General features: G+C 35.4%; 1 protein-coding gene across 1 annotated transcript; it reads right to left on the bottom strand.

Annotated features, from left to right (window-relative positions):
• Positions 1–4,441: 4,441 nt before the first annotated feature.
• LOC103328416 (mRNA-decapping enzyme-like protein) lies at positions 4,442–9,080 on the bottom strand. Its single transcript, XM_008230808.3, has 8 exons — positions 8,790–9,080; positions 8,656–8,696; positions 8,491–8,540; positions 7,729–7,873; positions 7,220–7,258; positions 6,758–6,884; positions 5,518–5,970; positions 4,442–4,791 (listed from the first exon to the last, which is right to left on the bottom strand). Exons 1-8 carry the CDS (start codon positions 8,946–8,948, stop codon positions 4,735–4,737), a joined length of 1,071 nt encoding a protein of 356 aa, XP_008229030.1. The 5' UTR covers positions 8,949–9,080; the 3' UTR covers positions 4,442–4,734.
• Positions 9,081–17,691: the final 8,611 nt, after the last annotated feature.

Raw genomic sequence — 17,691 nt, 5'->3', positions numbered from 1 at the left:
AGGACAATTTCATCAATCGCCATTTACAGAACCCACCCATTTATAGCTGCTGGAAGAAAAAGTCCCCTACAACTACAATAATAATTTATAGTAATTTACAAATGTTTGATATTGAAACAAGTTTAATAATTCATGACGTGATGCTCTCTTTATTGCAAGTAATTTTTACCTTGTCAACTTATATTTTTCAGTTTGAAGTCAAATATACAAAAATTATACATATATATATATATTGTATACAGAGAGCTTCCATTGAGGGATCCATCAAATAAGCTTATTTGAGGGACATCCCTAGTAGGCCTCACTCTAGATTGTATTTCACTAATCTAAACCATCTATTTTGGAAATAATCATTCAAAGATCATCTCTTCAAAAAATCACTTGAATCTGATATCATTTGACAACTCAATTGAGTTATTGAAATTTTAGTACTTTCTTAAAGCACCGTGTTCATTGATTTTGTAAGACACAATTGGATGTCGAAACGGTTTCCGATTTGTCTAATTTTTTATAAGGATGATCTATGAATGAAGACCTAAAAAATAAATGGTTTAGATAATTGGGAAAAAAATTGTAGGGTACCCTAATTGGCGTCCCTCAAATAAAATTATTTGAGGGATCCCTCAATAGAAGGGGACTGTATATATATATATATCATAATTTTATTCTTCATTAAAAAAAAACAGAAATTTTATTTGTTTTCTTTTTATTATTGTTTTAAATCTTTTTTTTTTTGGTGCCAGATATTGTTATAAATCTTTGAATTGGGTTTCTTTGTAGCATTTATTTATCTTTTAGGTCAAAACCCCCAATTAAATTTAATATTATAAAAATTATTTTTTAGTCCGACACAACACCAAACATAGGTCTTCACTATTTTTAAAATCCAGCTTCTTAGTCCAACGCAGCACCAAACGTAGGTCAGTACTTAATCCAACTTAGAACAATCCGAGCTCATCCAAGATAGTTCTAGGATTTAGTCCAGTCCATGACAGTCCGTCGTGCCAAATGTTTCCCTAAAAGTTGTAAAAATGATTATTTTAGCACAAACCCCTTTTGTCCAAGTTAAATAAAATCTTGAGTACTGCAAAACGAACCTTAAAATTAACTGAGTACACCCTACTATCAAACTATTTATTGAATTACTAATTTACCTTAATATAAAATGACAAAAAAGGATATATTTTAATAAGTACCTACTCACCATATTCAACCCTAATCAAATGTAGAGAAGTTTTTATATTGCTTGGTGCTTGTTTTCTGTAATACAAAACAATATTAATTTTAAAAAAGAAGTAAGGAATTTTGGAGGAAGAACCAAATGGGGTCAGCCCAACATTGCTTTGTTGCTACAGGAAATTTAAGTTGGGAATTCACTTTCAATCTGCTGATTAACTTGAGCTTGAGGAGATTCTTGTCCATCATTAGAGTTCATGAGGGCAATTTCAGCTCGTGTTTTAACTAATTAACATTTTGCATCTTGTATTTGTAGGGCAACAACTTCAATCCAAAAATAAAAATAAATAAAGAAAATCACAAGAATTTACAAGAATCAAGCTTTGAATGGAAGGAGTTAGCAAATCTACTCCACAATAGCTTACGAAATTAAAGATTTTGATGCAAACCCAAATCACCAAATCTGAAAAAGGGCACAAATTAATGTAAAAAGAGAAACTGATTTAGGATTGGTATTAGGGTGTTGTGTGATAAAATGTGTTAGGGTGTACCAGGGATATTTTTGGTAGTTAAATTGGGTGTACTTAGTTAATTTTACATTTTGATTAAAATATTAGGGTGTACTTAGATCATAGGATGTACTCAGTTAATTTTAAGGTTCATTTAGCAACACTCTAAAATCTTTCGAATTTGGAAATCATCAATCAAATTTTTATATAGGCTTATTTTCTCTTATTAACTCCGATTGATTTATATAAATATGTTTTTTTTAATTCAATATAAATAGATCAATTTACAATTTAAAATGTACAAGTTTTAAACCCTTATAAATTCTAAATCCAAAAATTACTAAATTCTAAAGTTATGAGTATGTAACAACTACCATAACATTCTTTTGGAATTTTATCTTGTTAATCACATAAAATTTAAGGAGTTTAGTACGAGCTTGGTGTGTTTTTGCTATAGAAACTCACTAACAAAAACAAAAAGAAATATACACAAAGCTAACTGACAATCACAATTTTATTATTAAGTTTGTGACTTGATTTTGTTTAGAAGCACACAAACAAACAGGAGTGTTGTTATTTCCACCCATCTGTCCTATTTTTCCACACACTTTATCTTTCCACCCACTATATAAATTTGGAAAAACATAATCCTATTTTTCCACCCACTATTATTCCTAAAATACCCTTTATAGTGGATCCAACCTTTGTTTTTGTAAATCATCCATATGAATTTAAATCAAGGATTAAAATATCGGCTGTGCAGATAATATCAGGCCTCCAATTTACGGATATTTCGGGGGATATATCGTTATCATTTTAGGTATCAGGAAAAAATCAACAAAAATGACATATATATGCATTGAAACACATAATTTTGGTGTAAAACTTTCATAGATGTTATGTACATTATTAATGAATATATTGAACAAATGATTAAATACAAGTGATATGTAATGCGTGTTAATGAAAAGTTTGAAAATAAAATGTTAATTAGAATGAATAAACCATGCATAAAGCCATAGTTTGTTTAAACATTGGATTACAATTTAGATAAATGTCCATCTACATAAATGAAGAACTCCTATGAGGTTCAAATAATGACGAACAACCATCTAGATTCATACAATAGTCATACCAAGTCATGTAACCAGAGCAGCTTGTAAGCCATGTTTGAACATGGTGCACATAGGTCTTTCTTGAGCTCCCTATTGTCCTCCCATATATGGGATAGTTAGGATTAACCAACTAGTAGGTCCATAATCTGTTTTATCATCTTAAGCTCCATAACTAGTTCCACTATAATCAGACATGACATAACCACAACCATCATAAGATTCATTTGAATTAGTACTAGGTCTAGTTCCTATGCTCATATATCCAAAACTGATTGCCATGTCCTCTTCGGATGGATTAGAGGTATGTGGGCAGTGGACTGTGCATAGATTCTTCATATTAATTAATTATAGGGTTCTAGACAAGGATTATCTATTTTTGGGTTTCAATTTGCTTTAATTGCCTTCAAAACTTCTGAATTTTTTTGGGTTCTGTTATGGGTATCAGGAAATATCGGGGATATATTGTCGAAACAGGGGAAGATATGGCCTTACCCGTATCGGTGTCGACAGTTAAAAATATCAATATATAGGCAAATATATCGGTGTATCGGCCGATATTTCAATCCTTGATTTAAATACAGATCATGAGTTTGGGAGTTGTCTGTGTAGATAGAAACTGAGGAATTGAAACTAACTTCAAATTTGGGAAAAATTGAAAACCACAAACATTGCATCACAAATCCAATGGCGGGTAACAAATTTGTTTCCTTGTATTTCAGTTTCTTTGTACTTTAGTTTTACTTCTTTTTTTTTTTTTTTTGTGGGTGTTAGTGCTCTAGCTTTGTACAATCTGTTTGTCCTCTTCGTTAATGAAAGCCTACTTTGATCAAAATAAAAAATCCAATAGCGGGTAACAAGAACTTGCAGAGAGAGAGAGAGAGAGAGAGAGAGAGAGAGGTTGAGTTAGGTCAATAAGGAGAGGGTGGGGGTGGGTGGGGGTGGGTGGCGGTGACACGAGGGGGTAGGGTGGGGGTAAGGAGATGGTAGGGTGCTAGGGTTTGGAGAGGGTTGTTGGGGATGATTTTTTATATTTATGAAAAATTGGAGATGAATTTTTTATTTTAAAGCTTTTCCCTTTGTTAAAGTTTTTTATTTATAAAATATTTAAATTTTACATTTACATTTAATTTTATTATTTTTAACTTCATATTAAATATTAAATATTTTTTCCTAAGTCCTTAGAAGTCATTTTATAAAGGGGTAAATTTGTCTTTAAAATTTTGAAGATAAGGTGGGTGGGGAAATAGAACAAGAGGGTGGAAATAGTAACACTCACAAACAAATATTGTCATTAATTTAAGATTCTCATAAAAATTTTGGACCACAACAAAAGCAAAAATTCTTAGACAAACAAGGTGTGATACAATTGGCAAACTGCCACCTTCAGTTGGTGAGCTACTTGAAACAACTAAAACAACTATTTATAGATACCAGGAAGATATCACTTACATTGAACCAAATCCCCCTATTTATTGTATATCTTGAATCTACAGTTGTTCGTCTTTCATAAATCCAAGAATTTCACCTATGACTAGATAATCCCAAAATATGAAAAGACTCATCTTAATTATAGATCACTAGGACACCTATTTATTATAACTGAATGAACCTCATCTTGCATGAATCCCATGGTCATGTATGTAAGTGCTAATCTCACTGCATCACTAACCAAACATTCAAGAGTACATGTCACAGACAATTACAATATCAAAATACACCTACATATATGTCAAGTACTATCTCATGCAAGAACTCATGAGTACTGACATGCTATACATTCATACGCACACATCTGACGGGGTTACGAAAAAAGAGAGCAGAACATAAGAAAAAGCTTCACAATGAACAAAAACAATCCAGCTTGTAGATTGTATGCCGCTTCGAGTAGGATGTTCAGTGGCCTACATGCTGATGGTAAAATTTCTCTCATAAGGTTATGAATGGTGTGCATTCAGGAGTGCTGCATATACCATGTCGATGAAATGATTGTCCTACAACACATTATCAAATTATGAACAGAGTTAGTAATAATCGTCATTAAGAGGAACATAAGGATTAGGCAGGAGCTTAACTCATGCAAAAAGGTTGAGTTCTTATTTGGTAGTTTAATTCAGAGTCTAGATAATTAGAACTCTAGTCAACCATTGACATGTAACAACTTCGGCCAAATCATCTCTTTTGTCAACTGACTTGAAATTTACCAGAGTTTATTTTCCACAGACTAGATTAAAATTACCACAAAGAAAACACACACACAAGGGGATAAAAGAGAGATAAGCTTTGAATGCACATTTCCTGGTTAAATTTAATTTCACTAGTATAATTTGCTGAATCTATTAGTAAGGGTTTCAGATCCTAGGTAATGACCACAAGGAAAATCATGTGCAAGAAACAACAATAGCTAAACTCTTTGTTCACAAAACTGGCACATTAAATCCAACAATCAAAAGATATCAACAGAAACTCAATAATTTTATCCTGTACAACCAGTAGCTAAACTAGGTATTGGTTTCTTTGATATACAGTATACCCTGTACAACCAGCTCCAAATATTTATCGAACATAACGCTAAAAATGTTCCTGGTGCATTTTGTATTTTGAAACGCTTGTCACAATATGCGTGAATGAATTTTAAAGATTAATGCAAACATGCGATCTTCTCAACTAAAAAGTGAAAGCAGTCACATAACTATGTAACACCAGTACTGAAAACTAACCTGCACAAGCAGCATGAGTGCATTTCGAACTTTGTCTCTGTTAAGTGGCCCACAGTTTGGGATAGGAAAAGAAGCAGGAGTGAGAGATGGTGGAGGAGCTGGTGGTGGAAAAGGTTGTAATAAAGCAGCACCATATGGACGTTGTAGACTTACAGCAGGGTAACGAAGAGGCGCAGTAGGCACTGATGAAGAGACACGTGGCATCGATGTTGGTGAAGAGGATGGAGGAACAAAAAACGAAGATGGCTTTACAAGATTATTGATCAGTTTGGTGTTTCTGTGGGATTCAGGGATGTCAAGGAAAGGGGATAAAGTTGCAGATGATATCTGCATGCTAGGAATAGGGGAAGGGGCAACTCCGACTGGATGGGAAGGTAGAGAGATTGTCGAAGAAGACTGGTAAGGCTGTCCAGTAATTGTTGTAGTTGAAGAATTCACGATAGTTGTAGCCGTCTGCAATTAATTATAAAATTCAGTCCAGCCCAGATATGGGAAAATGAAATAAGACGCACATTTGTTACATAAATTTATATCATCAGTATGTTGACCAACATATGTGCATATGCAAGGGTGGAATTGTGACAAACATAAAGTTATCTGCTTAAGAGAAAAGGACAAGAGTCAGAGACTCAATCCTAGATATCCAAGCTGTGTGCAGGTGTGTGCTGTGTTAATGTATATATATGCAGGCATCCATCGAGTATAAGAACAATATATATGTGAGCATAAAATGTGAAAGAAAAAAGAACACTAAACCCAGCACATTTAGGGAGGTAATCCATTGGAATTATTTATTTATTTTAATCCAACAAAACGACTCTATTACACATCACTGAATTTAAAAGTAGACCCAACGTTAGCATCAACAGCAGAAATTTTTAGACAAGCAAAACATTTTGATTCTACTACTGTGTATAGAACAATCAAAATTCCTACACCAATGACTCAAAAGTTAGAAATTCATGAAACCCTAGGCAGTTGATGCTACACACTTGAAAATCATGTTAGAATCATCCCATAATCCACATGGTAAGACTAAAAGTGCAAAAATAAAATACATACACAAAAACACATGCCAACACACAAATAGAGTGGCTACATTTTCTGTTGTTCAATATTACAATCATATTTACAAAAGATCCAAAAACAAGAATACTATAACAAAGATATCAAGTAGGAAAAATGTGAATGCCAGAACATATTTCCACAACCACATAATATCAAGAGGAAGAGAACATACACTAAAGAAGTTCACAAAGGCAGGATCATCTGGAACATCTGTGACAATGCAGGCAGTTGATGATGATGGCTCCAAAGGACCATCCATAAGAGCTATAGTTGGGACTGCTTCCAGTTCCTCAAACTCGCTACAAAAGAACACAAGACAACTGAACATTTAAGATGCTCGAAACCCAGAAGTTCTTATACTATTGTCCTGAGACCAGAATATAGGTAAAACATTCCAAAGGTTTAAAGGAAAATAAATTGTGTAATAACCCAGATCTCAGAAGTATACAAAAACAAAATATCAACCTTCAAGTTGATCAATAGCACAAACCCAGAAGTTCATAATACTATTGTCATGCAAGGAAAAAAACTCATAATACCACAGATTTCAGAAGAAAAAAAAAAAAGTCATTATCCTTTCAACATTTCAAACGGTATAACTAAATCTGTGAAGTATGAATGAACTAAATATTACCTCTTTGTCGATGACACCTTGGAATATGCACCAAGTATCCTGGACAAAAATAATACAAGATAAAATTTAATAAGAAACAAGACAATTTAGAATAAAGAAAAAAATCTGGTGAAATAACATTACCCTACAAAAACAGCAAGACATGGAAATTCTTTAAATACTGAAGAGTTCAAAACCCATTCCTCAGCCTACATAAATGCCTTATTGTAAATTGTAATAGAGATTTCAGACTTTGGCACTCATTTGAGATATATTGAGTTTACCCCCCAACTTTGCCTCCCTTTCTCTGTTTCTCTTTTCTCTTTGTAATTTTCAACCTCTATTCTATCTCTCTTTCTCACTCTATTTTCTCCCAGTTTCTCTCCCTGTCCTACACACTACCATGTAAAGGTACATCCATCCACTGCTATACTTATAGCGTCCACAAAGTTATTGATTGTATCAAATCAAAAACACCACAAAGATTAAAAAAATTTCAATCAACTTAGACTGCAAGACTACAGCTCTACCTGCTAAAAAGATTTGCCACATCTTCACATTCACTTGCATTGTAGAACCAAATACCATTGACCTCTCGGGCTGCATTTCGATACAAAAGATATGGAACTTGAACTTCGAATTCAAAATCTCCCAAAAGATCCTCCACCAAATTTTCTGCTTATGCAAACATACTGAATTGTTTTAAAATACAGAAACTGAGAAAAATAATAATTAAACAAAAATGTAAGCCATACAAAAATTGAAAATTAAAAGACAAAAACATCATCAAGCTTGTTAGTAATGTGAGATAGTCAAAACAAAACAAAATTTCTAGAAAGTCTTATAACCATACCAAAAGATCAATTGGAAGTCTTAAGTAAATGTCTTGTCAAATCTTAATCTCAAATACTGTCCTCTTGATCCTTAACCTTTCATGCAGGAGCAAATGCAAAGGATTTTAAGACGAGAGGCAAAGAAGAACATCGAACCAGAAAGGAAAGGAAATTGAACAGAAAAAATAACCCAGAAATGTGGTCCAGACTCCAGTAATGATGTGACATTTGGCTTACTTTCTAAGTAAACCCTAAACCTGTATCAATAGGATCATAGCAAATTTTCCATCATTCAATTTCAGTAATTTCAAGCATATAATAAGGAGTAGAGTTTAGCTTGTAAAAAGAGAATCTGATAAACCCATTGTCGAACACCAATAAAACTTCCAGTCGAAATAATTAGCTAAGCACCGAATGACAAATGTATCAAGAATTAGAACAAAATGCAAACACACTAACCAGTACTCCGGCGATTCATCACAATAAACTGAAACCGAGGTTGAGCATTCCTGAAATAACAACAGCACGAAACTTAACCCCATTTGAAAAAAAAAATTAACACCAAAACAAACCACCCCAAATTTTGCAATCCAAAAACCATCAACATAGTAAAGAGAAAATCGCCTCTTGACGACGAAGAGAGATCCTTCGACGTCCTTGCGACTCTGAAATTTGAAAACCCACAGAAAATGAGTAGAATGCAATCAGAGAATGACAAAAAAAATTTAAAAAAAAGAGAGAGAAAAAAAAGAGCATACCCATTCGCTGAGGTCAGTGTTGAACTCGTAGAAGGTGACATGAGTTGCGGTGATGAGAATTTCGTCGATAAATGGGTCGATTCGCTGGAGAACAGTAAGATTGAGAAGCTTTGTGCTCTGCTGGTCCAGATTTGGCCTTAATTTCCCGTCCTGTGCCATTTTCTTTCTTCTTTTTTTGCTTTATTTGTTTTCTTGTGCTGTCACTGGTTTGGTTCTCAGCCAGCAATGCCAAGCTTCCGCAGAGGAAGAGGGAGGAAGAAGAGACGCTATTTATGGAAGATGGAAAGGGCCCCACCCAAGCCTTCTTCTGTAAGTGACCCCGCGACGCCGTTCTTCACAATGACGAAAATACCCTCACATTCTACTGCAGAATTTTCTAGAAGAAAGGAAAGGGTAGTTTCGAGTTCTCAGCTCTGTCGTTCTGCCGCTATTCTATTTTCCCGCCTTTTTATTAAAATTGTCAACGACAAATTTATCCACTTGTCGAATGACGTGCGATGCAAGGACTAACTCAGGGCTGAGTTCTGACCAAATACCAAAAAACCGGAGGCATAAGTTTTGACCATACACCAGAACAAGGCAAAATAAGGATTAAAATATCGATAATATTGATGAAATTTCAAGAATATTATCATTTTTTCGGATCTATAATATTTTGGAATATATCCATACATATATCGTATAAGTATCAATAATATCGACGATAATATCGGAAAATATCGACGTCGATAATTTCTCACTTCAGCAACATTTTGCCTAAATGTCGCTACAATGTCGATAATATCGAGATGATGAAGACACTGAAAAATTTGAAGAGCTATTTACACTAACACCCCTTGAAATTTCTTGTGTTTTCACAAACCCACATCAAGTCTCAAAACTTACATGAACACCATATCAAAACTTACACGAACACTCCTTGATGTTTCAGTTTGTTTTCACAAAACCCATTTTTGTTTATTGTTTGTCCAAAATTGATGATTTCATTGAAGAAAAAAAAAACTTATGCAAATGACAAAATTAACCTCAAAGAAGTATATGCAATATAAAATCATTAATCTTTGGATGGAAAATCAATGAAAATGAGTTTTGTGAAAACAATTTAAAACCTCAAGGGGGTGTTCTTGTAATTTCTAAAATCTGAAGGAGTATTGTGAAAAAATCGAAAACCTCAGGAGGTGTTAATGTAAATGATAGGACCCGACCCAAATTCCACTTTGGAATCTGCCGAACCACTGCGTGTCAGACACAGCGGCGAGTGCAGAGCACAATGATTAAATTGCCCTGCTAGTTAAAATTCAAATTTATTACAAGTTCGACTTCTATCAAAACTTCGGCAGAGCCCTGTAATTTGATCATTTCCCAGAATTTCCATATGCCAAAAGCATATATATATACACATCCCAACCGACATGCAATCAGTTTACGTCTAAACAGTTCTACTAAACTAAACGGCCTCAGGCCATACAAGAAGTCCTAGGGCAATTCATCAGAGCAACTAATTCAAGAATTTACAATAGCACAATATAATTTCAAAAGAAATCCTACATAAGAGGGAGAGAGTGGTGCGAAGTGAGGAAACTGCCTGGTGGTGGCGCTCTGGTGCACATCTAATGCTTGGGGGCGCAAAACATTCAAAAATGTGAGTGGACAAAAATAAAGTTTTAGAAAATAGAGTATGAACAAACTAACTCCACTGTTAAAACATTTAGAAAACTTAATCAAGTTGCATATTATACTCGTACAGAAATCAGGCATGCATATTTATATTTATATAACATTCACATGCTCACATAAATCATCAAACCGTTTAAATATTGAAAAATGATTATTTCTCTACCACCTAGGTATACCTATTTTATTTCCGTCAATTCCTTTAGTTTTCGTCAATTCCTTTGTTTCCCATCAATTCCTCGTGCCACCGAAGTGACACGTCCTCGCAGGTCTCGAGAAACACAAGGTCACCCGAGCTGCAATTCTTGCTGGACTCAGGAGACATTTGGTCAATCTGATCCGCATTCCTCGCTCCCAAGGTCCGGGCGTCCCCGAAACTTATGGGGCAAATGTCAAGCACGCTGACAAAACCGAAGGCAACCATTTTTATTCCGAATGCAACATTAATTTTGAGGCAAGTTTTAAATCCGAAGGCAACCTTGGGTATCCATGGTAGCATTTATAAAACTATTCTTCATTATCTTAAAATCCTGTTGCCATTCAATCCGATAACTATCTCAATTCTTACTTTCCATATCCTTTAGCATATTCAACTAGGCAGCATATAAATAAAAATATTTAACTTCAATAAATCATGCTAGGGAAGCCATAATCAATAAAACTTATTAAAGATCAAATAATGAAATTCAATTGCATAAAATTATTTATAAACAAAAGTCCACTCACTGAGTGTCCGAGCTAGCTGGACCTTTGAAGGTCCCTCCTGCGTCATTTGGTGCATGAGTACCTTGATCGTCGGAAATAGTGGTGGAGGGGAGAGATCGAAGCCGTGAAGTTTCAAACGAAAATCGGGGAGTTTTCTTCTATTTCCGGCAACTAGAGTGGTGGATGATGGCGGTGATGGGCTAGGGTGTGACAGTAGGGCTTGGTCGATCGTTTTGGTACCAGTCTCGTCGATCGGGGTGGAGGTTGCAGTGATTATGGAGGAGAGAAGGTGACAGTTGTGCCACACGGAGGGGAGGAGGGGATGTGTTTGTCGAGACTATGAGAGGGAGAGAGAAAAAAGTCAGTTTTTAAAAATCTGATTTTTTAGGATTACAGTTTTGCCCCTCATCACAATTGGATAGTATTTTCTTCGTTATAAGTCCGATTCGAGCCTACTACGTGTCCATGGACTCGATTTGACGCAATCTACGCACCCGTACAATTGAAATTTCAAAATTCATTTCCAGTCAAAAAGTCAACTTTAAACCTAATAAATTATTCTAGGGGTATTTTAGTCTTTTCTTCAATAAATTAAAAATTAAATTAGGTTTGGGTCATTACAATAAATAACTCAAAAACCTTTGTTGAGGCTCAAAAAATTCACGGTTGGCCCCGAATATATTCTCGGCCCAAAACTATATATTATTGAGAAAAGACCTGATTTGGAGCACACGAAAGTCCGCCATGCACGAGTCGCACTCCACGTGCCACCCCAAATAAATAATCCACCATACTAGGAATCGAGATTAAGATTATAAAATGCATTAGTTCTACAAATTCATGCTAATTATCCCATCAAGCATCACAATTAAAAACGTGCCAAGCGACATGCCATGCCAAGCACGAAATCGTTATTTCGCACCCAACCACGCTACAAGTCTAAGCAGGCCCAAGCCGCTCAAATACCCGGGGCTTGCTTGAATGGGTTGTGGTATGGATAGTAATAAATCAACATGAGACCCATCGATGGGTCGAGAAATAGAAGTCTCGGGTCGCTTGGGAGCCTCGGGACTCAAGCCTATTTCTTAGGCCCAAACACATGGGTGAGCACAAAAAGGAAAATAACCCAACCAAAAATAAGCCCAATCAAAATAGTCTATTGACTCAACCAAAAAGCCCAAACGTTTTAAATAGCCCACTTACTTAAGGAACCACCTTGGGCCATACAAAACTCCAAAATAATCCACAAAAGCCTCAGCCCTTTGCGAAAAAAATAGAAGCCACATAGAAAAGGTCTGTGGGATCATTGAACATGGGCTGCTGGAGATTTCAGCACATGGGGAAGTAAGTTTCAAGCCAGAAACATTCAAAGAACCAAGGAATATTAGCATGCGAGCTGTCAGAAGCACCCTTTGAACCAGCATGTATATTCACTTCCTTTCCTTCATCAGATCTGGCCAAAGAAGGAGGAACAAAAGTAGCCAAGAATGGAGCTTCCCACTGAACAGCTGCGGGAAATGGGGCATTGAGCTCCCAAAATTCCTAAATTTGTGCAAATAGATAGAGGCAATTTTACTAAGATAGGGAAGTCAAAGGAAGAGGATGAGAAAGAAAGAAAAAGCTTGGCCAAAATAGGTAGAAGTCATTAGGGTTTCTTGAGAAGCGGTGGTTTCCAGCGGCTTTAAAATGGGGCTTCTCCTACCTAACAAATCCAACTCAAAATTAGGGAGCAAGCTTTCTCTCTAACTTGCAAAAACCCAACAATCTCTTCCTCCATTCTTCTCTGGCAGACAGAATATCTGTCGAGTTGTCGGAAGAGCATCGTTACTTATTTCTCTCTTCTTAGCCAAATCTCCGACAAACCTTCTTCTTTCTCACCTTAACACTTCCCTTTTTCCCCTAAGAAAGCCTAAATTCCCCCTCAGTGCTAAACTCATGTTGGTTTTGTTTCCATGCCACATGCCTCTCATGCCAAGCTCAAAAGTTTATCTGTAAGCATGCAAAAATTACCTGTAAGTTGCTATTTGTTTGAATAGTGAAGGTAACCAAAATACTTCATGAGGCTCTGCTGCCCTTTCGAGGTATTTTTGGGGCTTAATTTTCGAACTCAGACAAAGGGGACAATTTCATCAGTTTGCCCTTTGCAGCCCATTTACATCTGCCGGAAGAAAAGGTCCCCTACAACCTTATAAGAACTCTATGTGGTACTAAGTCATTCATGTATCTTACCATGCAATTTATAAAGTGTAAAATATTGTAGTAAATAATTATAAATAAATTATTATGGTGTGTTTAATCTTCTTTAATTAATTACTATATATATATTCTACACTCCCAGTGTTTGTCAGCTCACTATATAATCAACTTAAATCAATTTTTTGTGATAAAGTAATAGATAATTGACTAAATAAACATCCTCCAAAGTTTCAAGAAAAATTTCCAAGTTTTTCTTACAATTTTCTTGATTTTTATTCAATCTTTATTGATATCGATAATTTCCCAATATTTTCATCGAAATTTCCCTATTTTTGGACTACCAATATTTCCGAAACCATTGATATTTTAGACATTAGGCATAAGTTTTGACCAAAAGAAAAATAAATAAATAAAACTAAGGCATAAGTTTTCTATATCCAGCAACTTGGGATTTCGATTTATGGTGGAATTGGGATTCTCAAGTGGATTTTCTGGTGTATTTCTGTTTTTTATGATTGATTGTCTAAGATGGCATATTTGTGTTTGGGCCTAAAAATTGACACACCCAGCCCGGCGGAAGAGGCCCAGAATAAGGCTGCAAAAAATCAAAGCAATTTGGTCTTCGAGAAACAGGAAGATGGAAGCCCAAAAACCGAAGAGCCCAGCCCAAAGCTTATCAAAGCGAACAAAACTAACTGGGCCTCACAGGCCCGATGTGATAAAAAGGGAGCCGAAGCAGAAACAAACCCACGTGACATCTCTGGGATAAAAGAAAGTCAACAATGACAACTGTCATAGAAGAAGTGATTGAAAAGTTTATGACATCAAGCTGTTATGAAAAACCTGAAAAATCTGAAGATCAAAATCCCTCTTACATATATATATTCATAGATTTTTTCTTCTATTTTTACAGAGAAGGTAATTCTCCCAAAGAGATAAGCAAGCTACAATCTCAGAGAATGATAAGCAGGAAAGCAGGGAGCTGTCCAGAAAAGAAGTCAAACTAACCATCACGGATGAAATCTCACAAGGGGCAGTTGAAATTGGGAAAAGAGATTAGGTTCTTTTTCAAGAAAAACAGGGAAGTGATTGCCTATTTGAGAGCCTATCTGCCAAACTGATGAAATCCTATTTTCTTTCTTTTCATTAAAAAAGAAAAAAAAGGGAGATATCTTTTTGCCGCCCAATATTAAACAAAATCACCCTACTCCAGAAGACAATAAATACAAAGAAAGAGTGAACAAGGAAAAGGGACGAAAAAATTCAACACCCAATCAAACAAAATCTTATACAAGAAAACCATCAGTCAAATGGACAACTCAAAAATCAACCAAAAAGCCCACTTGAGTTTCAAGTGAAACCAGCTTCAGATCAGAATTTCCAAGGCTCAGACTTAAGGAATAAGTCATTCAAAACGAGATTTCTCTCGTTACAAATTTGGTTCAGCAAAAAACCAAGACAGGTAGAGCTTGAGCTTTCCCCAAATATGAAAAACCTCAACAAAATTCACAGTGCAGTCTCTAGCCCCTAAAGCCCTCAAAACACTGCGCAGTGAGAAAACCGCATTCGCCCACTCAAAAGCTTCACAACAATGAGGTACATTGAAGCTCACAGGATCAACCTTTGGTATCGATTTATAGTTGAAGCTTAGCAATCAAATTGGTCAACGGTCCAATCCAGCATGTCCAGTCTAGCGGATCGAACCTTCCATCCCGACAAATGGAGTTCCAGCTGTCTCTTCATCTCTTTCTAGCATGAGTATTTATTGTTATAGTTTTTGTAAAAGGCAGTTCCGCCTAAAAACAGTTTAAATTCCATCAACCATTCTGGCCAGAACAACCTCTTTATACTGAGATAAATTGTTAAAGTCCTCACCAGTTTGAGGCAAGAAAAGAACTTACTTGGGAGAATATTCCTCACCCAAATTCACAATGGTTTGTTTGCAGAAATCAGTAACTTGGCGCAAGTTATCCATTCCAAACTAAGTCTGCTAGAATTTTTATTACTAGCAGTGGCACGCTCGTACACCAAAGAAAGCTGACTTGTTGACCAATCTATGGTTCTCAAGGCAGTGGGGAACTTTGCCCTTCCATCATGGGAGTAAACGCAAAACGAGTGAACAATTTGTGTTACTGTGTTTGTAGCCTCAATTTATGGTGTGGTAGCAGTTTTCTGATGTCAAACGAGCCGTGGCATGGCGGCCCGATATCTGATCTTCTCAACTAAAATCTTAAATCCAGAAATTGAATACAAAAAAACAAAGGAAAGACAACAAAATCCACTCCTTTTTATATGGGTACTGAACAACTGACCTTCTCCCCAATATAAACAGAAAGGGATAAATTGCCATTTGGCAATTTTTATATAGTTCGTATCTTTAATTTACCAAAAAAATAGATCAGAAGATAAATTGACAATTATAACATCAAGGGGCAAAACAGCAGTTTACCCCTTTGTTGGGCTTTTGGCCCTTTGTGTGGCAATAGTTGGCCTTACCAAGTGTAATTGGAGGAAATGAGTCATTTTGTATTTATTGGAATGTCCATGAAAACCTAGACCTCTCCAATATGATTTTATTGTGTGTGTACCTTTTTCTAATTTTTCTATTTTAATGAATTTTTTTCTAACTAAGAAATGTAGTAAACTACAAATAAATTGTCTACTTGGCTTTATTAATCATTAAGCTCATTTCAATAAGAGCATTTTCACCCATTTGTTATGGCAAAGGATAAGGGGAGGTAAGGACTGTTACTATTCACGTGAATAGTGTTAGTTTTTGCAAAAGACTTGTGGTGTCTCCACTCTCCACCAATTGCCATGGCAAAGGGTAAATACTATTCACTTATTTATTTTTATTTATTTTTACTTAAACGATTAATTTAGATAAGATTTTTGGTTGTTATGTGTCAATATTTATTATAAAATTCACATCTCATATTTCGGATAAGATTTTCGGTTGCAACGTGTCCATATTTATTATAAAATTCACATATCAAATTTCATCATTTAAATTAAGTAAAAAACTAGCAATACAACCAATTAAATAAAAGACAAGTAGTACAACTAACTAAATAAAAGACAAGCAATACAACATAATGGTTTTCATCATTTAACTAATCAGTATTACTCGGCCCATCGTCACGGAAAAGCCTTCTCATGACATCCCTTCGTTCTAACTTGCAAAATAACTTTGTTTCAAGAGACATATAGCTCGTATCCATAGCCATGGTTTCCCGATCCTTCTTGTCCATGTCTTGTTTGAGTACATACTCTCTTTCTCTTGCAAATGCTTCATTTCTTGCCTTCTCATCCGCATCTCTTTTATGTCTCTCTCAATTCTCATTGTGACGTATTTTGACCCAAAAATAAAATGACGCATTTTAAATGGCATTTTCCACATTCCACTCTTTGTGATTGTGTTTCAAATGTCAATTTGCACAATCATACATCTACAATTCATGAGTTGAATAAAGAAAATTTGTTGATTGTGCACCAAATTGATTAAAAGCAAAGCCCCTGCGATTCTCCCTTGCTTCTTTTTTACCTCGAAGAAGAGAATTTCTTCCTTATAAGAATGCATGACTTCTTTTTCCCTCAAAGAGGACTGGTTTTTCGACCCTAAGGCCATCTTCAACCCTTGGACTCAAACCCAAAATATCCCCCCAAACCTCTCCCAACCTAAGAAAATGAAGGACCCAAAATTTGAGAAAACCTAAATTTGGAGCCAAATATGAGTCAGTATTGCACCTAATACTATTCACTGGAGCCCACGTTGAAGTGGCAGAGCTCATGTGCTTCGAAAAATAGCGGGACCCGTGCTGGTTACATATTCTGATGGGCTTATCTGTGGCATGGGCCACGCGTTGGCATTAGATGAGAGAGTTGTTGGGTTTTGACTGTCTCCTTTAAAAAAAAATCAAATCAAATCAAATCAAATCAAATCAAATCAAATCAAATAGCATCGATTGGGCCCACATTCTGGCTATTTCTATTAAAAAAAATTATGGAATTTCAATTCCTTTTAGGTCAAATTGTTCAAAAAATTAAATTATGATGTTATTTAAAAAGATTAAATGAAAAAAAGTTATCCATTAAAAAAAAATACTTAAATAATTTAAATAAAGTTATGGACTTAAAATTTGAGTCCGAAAGGTTGGGAGAAAAAACGGTTTGAATCCGGACAAAACCCAAATAGTCACTTTTTGGAGGAGAGAAATTTGGGCTTATCCCCTCATAGGTTGGAGAAGGCCTAACCACAAGTTATTCTTTATAAGGAAAGAGAGCACGATAACATTTTTGGAATGATAAACACCATCACACAACCCTC

Source organism: Prunus mume, linkage group LG1 (assembly GCF_029339155.1).
Source record: "Prunus mume cultivar Tortuosa linkage group LG1, ASM2933915v1, whole genome shotgun sequence".
In the NCBI taxonomy this organism is placed as follows: Eukaryota; Viridiplantae; Streptophyta; class Magnoliopsida; order Rosales; family Rosaceae; genus Prunus; species Prunus mume.
Note: the sequence above shows the minus strand (reverse complement) of the source record. Positions and strands in the feature narration are given on the sequence as shown.

Coding starts and splice junctions, on each gene's coding strand:
- LOC103328416 (XM_008230808.3), bottom strand. CDS start 8,948: ATGGCACAGGACGGGAAATTAAGGCCAAATCTGGACCAGCAGAGCACA. Junction 8,541..8,655: donor TCTCTCTTCGTCGTCAAGAG/GCGATTTTCTCT, acceptor TTGTTATTTCAG/GAATGCTCAACCTCGGTTTC. Junction 6,885..7,219: donor AAGGTGTCATCGACAAAGAG/GTAATATTTAGT, acceptor GTTCTTTTGTAG/CGAGTTTGAGGAACTGGAAG.